Here is a 9,869-nt window from a genome sequence, read left to right on the forward strand (position 1 = left end):
TTAGAACCATGTAGTTGAACGAGTCTGGCCTGAGGTGAACAATCGTGTCAATTATCCCCTGAAGACAGCCCTTCTGCAGTTGGTGGATCAAGAGGAACTAGACATGGAAGACAACCTTGTGAGATATGGTTGAGTCATGGAATGCTCACAGAATTCCAGGTAATATAAACCAGTGCTGCAAAGATTAAAATAATTACAACAGACATTCACAAGTTTTAAGACTAACAGTATGTTCTTTTATTTTACAGGTAAAGGTATACCGGATAATTTGGCTGCCAGTGGGTGTCCAAAAAAAATACCACAGGAGCTGTTGCCTCATTCAGTTGAAGCAGCAGACCTCTACAGAGAACAGCTGGGATCTTCACTGACAACCCATTCTACTTTTGGAGTTGATCCATTTTTAACTGAACAGGACAAACTTGCAGTCGAGAATCAGTTTGCAGAGAAATATCCAGACATTTCAAACTTGTTCTCTAGAGCAGTTAACAATGATTTTGCTCCATACAAAGAGGCGTTGCTCTATCTCGTAACAATAACTCAGCGTAATGTGTGAAAAACATTTGCTCTATTTGAACTACAGAATGTAAATTACTGACAAGAGCAATGACTTGGTAGCAATGGGTGTTTGGTAACAACTGTTTAAATCAGTAAAACAGTGATGTCTATAAGAACAGTAGTCACATTTTCAACAAAAACAATTTCACATCACTTGTACAAGAACTCTGACCGACACATTGAATTGATAAAACAAACGTAAACACAACATTCCTATTTGTGAGTATAAAGTGTAAAATCTTACTCCTCTTCAAAAAGGGATCTCAGAACAGAAAATGCCTCTGACAGACCATTAACCTGAAGTATGTTGTTGCCTGCTGTGTTCTCTCTGCATTTAGCACAGTGCACAGACGTCTCCTGCCACTGTTCCACACACGCTTTGCAACCAATAATGCTTCGACAACACAGTGTGAAGACTGGCTCCTCGATGAACTCTAAAAAACAAAATATTTGTCTTTCTCATTTATCCCGTCTGTCCTCAAAGTTTTCGTGATGTATTGAATGATCATGTTTTATTTTTACTGAACAAGTGAACAACTTTAGTGTTTAAACATTACACTTTGTTTTTGTAACATTATACCATGAGCTGTTACAAAAAGGTTTGCATCAGTAGATGCAGTTAATTTTTGTCGATGAGACAGCTGATCTTGGGTAGAGAATGTAAAAAATGATTTGTATTTGGAAATCTCAAATTCTGTCACACTAAATAAAATGGATCCAGAATTATCTTTCATGTGGGACAATCTCTATTGCATACTTACTCATACAAACAACACAGCAGAATCCTTGCTTGATGGTCTGTAGCTGTGGTTGATTCAGGATGACTCTCTGAGTGGCAGCCAGGTTGGTGAGCTCTCTGATTGCTGCAGTGACATCTGGTAGGCTCTGGGATGCCAGTACAAGCTCTTCTAATTTCTCAGTGACCTCTCCAATACCTGTAGCTTCGTCATCTTTTCGGCTGTTACAAGGGAAAAAATGTTAATAAATATGTACTGGTTGTTTTATTGCAGCTTTGGTTGACTGTGGTGGGGTGGAAGCCTAACCTTTTGTTTGAAAAAGTTAGAAAAGGGGAAAGAAACAACAACTTAATAACAAAAGCAAGGGTTTTATTTATGAATGTCGCTTGGCAAAGTCAGGGCAGCTACTTATGTAATTCATCTGTTCAAAACAAGACACTTGTCTAACACAAAACAAAAAAGCAGAGGGTTGGGGATGAGCTCAAATTCTATCTCAGATTATTGGACTAAATAAAAAAAAGTTGACAGGCTCTCAGACACCCTGATAGCCAAATAAATCTCTGGCCCAAACATTATAGAAGTCACTGTACAGAAGTGGATAGGGTAGGCCAACGGGTTGATTTAAAAAAAAAAAAAAAAAAATGTAATAGTCACAATAGTAACAAAAGGCAAGAGTAAGTGTACATTAACATTTAAAAACACAATGCATTTCAATGTTTGTACAAAAAAGATTAATATTATTGTTTAAAGTAACATGTCAACACGTTGGGACTTTAGCTTATTCACTGTTTCCCCCAGATTATTATTTTGTCACTTATTGAAAGCAGTAGGATAGATGGAGCTGGTTACCTCCAGGATCTGTGCTAAGCTAGGCTAGTGGTGGGGCCGTCAGACAGAGTTGGCACACGCACAGAGATGAAAAGGTATATATACCCTTATCTAACTCTGGTGGATACGGTGAATAAGACAAAGTCCCAATAAGTCACTGTGTTCCTTTAAGATTACCTCAGTCGCCTCCTTTTTTTACCCTGCAACTCCTGGAATTCCTGTTCTTGCACAGCAAGAATCTTCTGTGCATTCTGTTTCCAGTAGTGTGACCCTTTTGAAATAGGTGTGGAAACCAGGAAAACACACATTACAACTTAGGTGGATGGTTCAGTCATGTGTAATTATGTATCATCTAATCTTCAAGAAAGTAAATGTCACCCACCGGTTGTTCCTTCAGACTCCAAAATAGCATTACCCTGGGCATCAGTCAGTACCATAGGGTCATAGCTTCCAATGGCATCTTGTACTTTTCCTATGATCCCTTGAAGATTAGCCTCACATTCCAAAAACCTGACCACCACCATTCTGCTGGGAATCAACCTCCCACCAACGACCTCAGCCAGGTACAGTGATCTGGAAGAATATTAAATTAATTGATATGACACACACAGGTCATTTATAAACATGGCAATGGTTAATGGTCATGTATTTTGTTACCAACAATAACCATATTGTCACTTGAGAGAGTCAGGGGGAAAATGAATGTACATAATGTAAATGAAATGCGAAAGTACTATTCAATGTTATTACAAAACAGCTACAAAGGAGACAAAGAATGGCAACTGTAGTTGATATGAGCATATCAAATGTTAAATAACTATGGGTGTTTTTTAATGAAATTACATTTACATGTTTATTTATTTCCTATCCTGTCACCCAATTAGAACATTTTAAAATATTAAATCATACCACAGTTATTTAACAACCAATTTAGGACAACATTACCTTTGAAATGTTTTAGTGACTGCTCTGGGGGAGGCTGAGACAGTTGAACTCGCAGTAGTCGAAGGTGTTCGCATGAATGCGAAACGTTGGCCCGTGCTAACATTAGTTGAAGCTGATGAGGCGTCCTCGTCCTCACCGTGAACCTCATAATGACCTCTTGCAGTAAGGTCAGTAAGTAATGAGCTGAACACGCCAGATGCTCCCGGAAACAACGCCACATTTGCATCGTTAGTTAGGTACAAACTACGAGTTGAGACCTGTAAAGAAAGTGTACATTACAAAACCACTCAGTGTATTTTCTTCAGTGAATACTGAGAGTAAAACTTCTCCAAATTCTAAATGTCTAAATTACGTTTAAATAAGGCTAACGATTAACGATCGAAACAGCTCGTCTAAGGTCAGGTTAACAGGCTAACCCTCAGAGACTGATGTCAGACTCATAGCCTAGAGAACATACGTATTTTTTACCTGAAATATGCGACTAAGTTTTTCTCCAGTCATGTCTTCTTCCCTGAGACACACTCGTTTATTGTTCCTGAAAACTATGTACTGGTCCATTTCTATCTAACGTAGAAAGTAACAATTTTTTAATTTGAACAGAAATATGTGTCACGCTAGCTAGGTGAGCGTTACACATGAAGCAGCCTCTTCTCACTACACGGCGGCATCAGTCTCATTGGCCCTTTTGCGACAACATCCGGTCCGAAAATACGAAAAAACAGGCCCTTTTTCGTTTCTGTTTTCTAGTGATTATATGTTTTGTTTTATGAAATAGAAAATGAAAATGAAATTTTTTTTTTAATTTCGCTCATCCGTTTTTGACCATGAAAAGGAACAATGCTTTGTATTTCAATTTTCAATTTTGTATTTTAAAACGAAAATCAAATAACCACTCGTTTTTTTGTTTTTTAATACCTGTTCATGAAATGAAAATCGAATGACCAAAACATACACGGACCGACAAACTACCCTTTATTAGAGAAGGACAAGCAACAAGTAAATGAAATCATGAATGTATTGGTCTCTGAGGTCCGTGTACTTAGCGGCCAACGGATTTTCATTTTGAAATGAAAAAAACAAAAACGAGAAACAGCCAGTTTCCCAATTACCATTAGTAAATAGGGATTCAAAAAACGAAAAACAACCCGTTTTTCGTTTTTTGTTTTGATATTAAAAAACGGAAAACGAAAAACAATCTCGTTATCCGATTTTCTTTGATGAAATTATGCATGGAAACCGGAAAATAAAATACGGGTGTATACGTCTCATTTCTCAATTTTACAATGATTTTTTTTGTGATCCGGAAGTCACTCCTGCGAGCTTGACGGTCAGCAGGGGGCGCCCTGCCGTTTGCAGCGTTGCCAAGTCCACTTATTAAAAGCAACTTTGGGCTTGTTTTGATGTAAAGTTGCTTAAACATATTGGTTGTTGCGGGTCACTTTTTTTGGGCTTGTTACTAAAGTGTAGTTGTGTATTTGGGCTTGTTCCCAGCTCCACAATAAGTTGTCAAGCAGATATTTTCTATATGTTAATTAAACGTAGGAGGTTGTCTTGCCTGTTCCCTTGGTCCCGCCCCTTTCCCCATACACACCGGAGACAGCAGCGTTATTTCCCGCCCACTTCCTGCTTCTAATTGGCTCTGACCCAGATGGCAACGAGTACCAGCCAATCAGAGGCAGAGTAAGCTCGCAGGAGTGACTTCCGGATCACAAAAAAATCATAGTAAAATCGAGAAGTGAGACGTATACACCCGTATTTTATTTTCCGGTTTCCATCCATAAACTCATCAAAGAAAATCGGATAACAAGAATGTTTTTCGTTTTCCGTTTTTTAATATCAAAACAAAAAACGAAAAACGTTTTTTTTTTCTTCGTTTTTTGTTTCCCTATTTACTAATGGTAATTGGGAAACTGGCTGTTTTTCGTTTTTGTTTTTTTTCATTTCAAAACGAAAATCCGTTGGCCGCTAAGTACACGGACCTTTATGCCTAAACTGTGAGTGCTTTCGCATGCTCAGGGAGAGAATAAGGTTCCAAACACACAGGGAGAGATTCGGAGAGAGAGAGAGAGAGAGAAACATTGAAGGACTTCTTGCCAGCACTAACAGTACATTTGTTTGCCAGCTGATTGACGTTGTTAGCATGCTAACGTATTTTCTTTGCAACACAACATGAATGTATGTAGCTAATGTATATTTATAATTTGCTCAGCAAATAAAGTCAACTGAGCTCTGACTGACACGGAGTGCGTTTCCTCTTGTTGTTATGTAGCTAACATCAAGTTAGTTAGCTAAGGCTACTACCGTTTCTTGGCTAGCTAACATTGCCCAGAGTTTAGCAGCGGGGTTTATAGAGCTAACGTTGCTAACGTAGGTAGGTAGCTATCTAATCTAAGTCTGTAACAAGAGATGGGAAGTAACAAAGTACAAAAACTTCTTTACTGTATTCAAGTAGATTTTTCTGATATTTGTATTTTACTATTTATTTTTGTGGTGACTTTTTACCTCTACTCCTTACATTTTAACACAAATATCTGTGCTTTCTACTCCTTACATTTTACAAAATTGGCTTGTTACTTTAGTTTTTAACAAGAGGTTTTCATGTCGGAGAAAAGTGTGGACACGCGCATCACACCGCGAGCGGGTGCACGCGCCACACAGAGAAAAAAGTGAGAAGAAAGAAAAAGAGCTGTTCGGAGGATAATCAGCTGAGATTGTGTGTGTGCGTCTTTGAGAACTACAAGTCGTATAACTCATGTTGTCAGTTCACTTAAGCCTGTTACTCTATAGTTCTTGCACATTTAAAATAAGTTAATTAGGGGTTTTGGTGTTTTCTTCACCTGTTAGCTAGGTTCCACGTTGATCTTAATGAAGCACCAACAGTTTCACCAGCTTTATTCGCATGAGTTTTTTTTTTTTTAACTGAACTGATTCTGTAGTTCAATTGACAAGGGGATTGAAATTTAGCTAGAGAGAAGTTGTCTCCGTCTGTTTTAACAGACACACCGGGGGCCAAGTTGGAAACCAGAATCAGCTTTAATCCAGTCCTATCTAGTCCTCAACTTCCACATAATTTTACTGGAGTTATCGCTATTATTGTTTACGTCATCAATACCATATTCAATATAAATGGATGGGAATACATCTACTGTACGTTGCATTTGCCGCACGACTAAGACAACTCAACAGATTCGGCATTCTGCATTAATTCACAGCAAATCATTCCAGTTTGATGGCGCTTACGTTAGCACATATTAGTATGGATGGTGCTAACGTTAGCACATAGTAGTATGGATGGTGCATTTGTGTGTTCCAGGTAGCTTTCGCAGGGCTACTTTTACTTTTATACTTTAAGTAAATTTCCAAGCCTGTACTTTGTTACTTTTACTTGAGTAAAGAAGTTTAATCAGTACTTCCACTTTTACCGGAGTATTTTTTAACACAAGTATCTGTACTTCTACTTAAGTACGGAAAGTGAGTACTTTTGCCATCTCTGTTAAAGACACAACATTAGGTTTTTCAATCAGATTTATAGTCAAACTGAAAATGTCCCAGTTTTTCTCCCTTTACAGGGATTATTTTCCCAGTTTTGACGTCTGGTGAATTTATATCATATCAGAATATTCTATTACTGTTAAGCACACTATGAATATTAAAATACGCCTAATCATGTGTCCAGTACCATAGCTACATGTATGACCTTTGTAGCAAAAAAAACCATGAAAATCAGTTTGGGATTCAGTGATATTGATTAATTAAACGCGCTGACAGCTCATTGCACCTGCCAAACACATTCCACTGAGTGGAGCGGGTGACCGGTCCAAGATGGCGGCCCCCCGTCTCGTCAGCGCCAATAGGCATTTGCGGTCAATGCGGCGTCTACTCTATAAATGTCTATGCCGTTACAACTTTCAGACAGGTTGCTCACGTCACATTTACGTCGTCAAGCTCAGTTGGAAGCTGCGTAGTAACGCTCAGCATCACCGGGAAAGAGCTTCTAATAGACTTCACTGGTCTCCGTCCAGAGCAACGGGACCTGTTGGTCCACTTCTTTAACTGTCTATGGTTTCACTCACTCACTTAAAACAACTACTAACTGGCTCTATTAGCCTACAAGCTAGTGCTAGCTTGTAGGCTAATAGAGCCAGTTAGGTCAGTTGGGTCAGTGTTTTCTTTCTTTCATTCCTATTTTAGGTCTGTCAGTCACAGTGAACACCGGGGACATTTCCGGGGACAGTTCACCAAAACCGGGGACTGTTTCTGGAAACCGGGGACATCTGGTCACCCTCCACAAGGACTTTAGCTTGTGCTACACTAACTGCTAACAATGCTAACGATACTTGCGGGCTAACGATGCTAACAGCCGTTGGTATCATAACTTTTACAAACTGTATGGATGTAAAACAATATTAACACACACACACACACATATGTATGTTTTCCATATGTTTACATATATGGATGTTTACCTTCTGTCCGTTTCAGAGTCAGCGTCTGGTAGAGATAACGGATTCTCTTCATCACGGATAACGGTCGTTCTCCTCGTCACCGCCGAAGGCCCGCCCCTCTGCCCTCACATCGACAGCTGATTGAGCGGGAAGTTAACAGCAACCAATAGAATTAAAGTAGGTCAACAGATTAAAAAAAAAAAAAAAAAATACTGTATTTTTACTGTAACACTGAACACATTCAAAATAAATTATTTAACGGTTACAAGAAACAAAAATGGAAAAACTACAAAATAATATGTAATATAGAGTATACATAATTAAACCCAACCTGACGTGTGTAGTAATAACAATAACTGAACTTTTGTTTCATAAACATTATTTTAATATTTAAAATCCTGAAAATGTAGAAAGTAAGTGTGTGTCTGTGTGTGTGTGTATGTGTTAATGTCGTGAGTACATTTCTTGAGTTATTATTGTATGAAATTATGGTTTAAGTAATGATAAATGTATATATTAACTCAGTGTCCACATCACTCCAGTTCGGAGGTCTTTACTCTGTTTTCCAGCCCCTCAAAGAATGTATTTCAAAATGCTACTGCATACACAGAACCACTGGGGGGATAGAGTCCAGGTTGAAATATACACAAGTTATACTTTAAATATCAACATAGTATTATAATTAAAAATGGGCGTGTACAGGGAGAGATAAGAGGCTGATTCACATATGCACACTTGTAGGTAGTAATATGTGATTTATACACGGAATATTACATACAGATGTGCATGCACATGGTTTTATAAATCTGATTTATTTTTGGCTTTTGGGTGTAGTACACTTTCAGAAAGGATCCCACGCTAAAAGTAGTGATTATTTACATGGAGTCTGGTGGAGATATGCTGCTCTATACACGCTAAAAGTAGTGATTATTTATATGACCTGCAGGCGGCGGCCTTCTGTCTTTTAGACTTTTAATCTGAAAAGCCCTGATTTAAGGAAACCGAAAGTGTGGGGCTGGCGGAGGGATAGCTGTGTGTTTTGTTAGCTGGCGAGCTTCTAATGGCGTTTTTCCACTGCTGGTAACAGCTCGACTCGCCTCGCCTTGACTCGACGTATTCTACGTCCGTTTTCCATTGCAAAATGAGTAACGCCTCAGCGTGGCTGGTCACCATAGCTACGCGTGATAATGTAATTTAATGGAAATGGATGAATGAATGAATGTTTACCTTCTGTCCGGTTCAGTAAGTGCAGCTAATCAGCGTCTGGTAGAGATAACTGATTCTCTTCATCATCACGGATAACGGTTGTTCTCCTCGTCAACGCCGAAGGCCCGCCCCTCTGCCCTCACATCGACAGCTGATTGGACGAGAAGTTAACAGCAACCAATACAATTAAAGTAGGTCAACAGATTTTACACTGAACACATTCAAAATAAATAATTTAACGGTTACAAAAAACAACGGAAGAACTACAAAACAATATGTAATATAGAGAATACATAATTAAATCAACCTGACGTGTGTAGTAATAACAATAACTGAACTTTTCTTTCATAAACATTATTTTAGTATTTAAAATCCTGAAAATGTAGAAAGTAAGTGTGTGTGTGTCTGTATGTGTTAAAATTGTGAGTACATTTCTTGAGTAATTGTTAGAAATATTAACTAAACTTCGCGTTCGTTCGGATCTCTGAGGAAAAGGAGGCTGAGGGTCAAATTGAGAATTTAAGAAAAGGTTTAATGCAACAGCAGTGATGAAGATGATAATACAAAGACAATCAGAGACAAAACAAACACAATAACACTGCAGCTGACAGCGGACTGATCCACGCTCCTCCTGACGGAGTCACGTGAAAGCAGTCCTGAAACTTCTTAGATCACATTCATTTATGCGCTGCACCTGGGGGCTGTTCTTTTTCCCATGGTGCATTCAAATCCTTTCTCATTGGTCCGTTGTTGTCATGACAGCAGATCCAATGCATCTTTGCTGTCCAATCAGAACCCGCCCTCTGCACCTCCGGGGGTCACCCCTTGGTAGCAGAGCAAATGGTTCTGTCGTGCAAATGTGAAACTCTGACGTCAACACAGTCCAATCAACATTGTATTGTCTCAGCCTAGAATAAAACCCCAGGGGACAGGAGACAGAGAGGACCACATTTTGTTGCATAGCAGGAAGCCCCTTTCCATAAGTTAATTGCCAGACTTGACCTGATCAACTCTTTACAGTCAGAAGAAACAGGGGGGGGGGGAGGTGAGGAACAAATGGCCATCCTGCCTTCTTCACAGACATATGCATATTAATCCCATCCTGGCTGCATCATACACAGTTTATACCTTTTTTATAACTCAACAATACCGA

General features: G+C 39.0%; 1 protein-coding gene across 1 annotated transcript; it reads right to left on the reverse strand.

The window, feature by feature from the left end:
• Window positions 1–282: 282 nt before the first annotated feature.
• Window positions 283–3,304, reverse strand: LOC116684588 (uncharacterized). The gene is made up of 5 exons (XM_032510122.1): window positions 3,066–3,304; window positions 2,503–2,693; window positions 2,298–2,391; window positions 1,317–1,513; window positions 283–989 (listed from the first exon to the last, which is right to left on the reverse strand). The coding sequence occupies exons 1-5, from the start codon at window positions 3,137–3,139 to the stop codon at window positions 796–798; spliced, it is 750 nt and encodes a 249-aa protein (XP_032366013.1). The 5' UTR covers window positions 3,140–3,304; the 3' UTR covers window positions 283–795.
• Between the last annotated feature and the right edge of the window lie 6,565 nt (window positions 3,305–9,869).

Source organism: Etheostoma spectabile, unplaced genomic scaffold (assembly GCF_008692095.1).
Source record: "Etheostoma spectabile isolate EspeVRDwgs_2016 unplaced genomic scaffold, UIUC_Espe_1.0 scaffold00019331, whole genome shotgun sequence".
Lineage (NCBI taxonomy): Eukaryota > Metazoa > Chordata > Actinopteri > Perciformes > Percidae > Etheostoma > Etheostoma spectabile.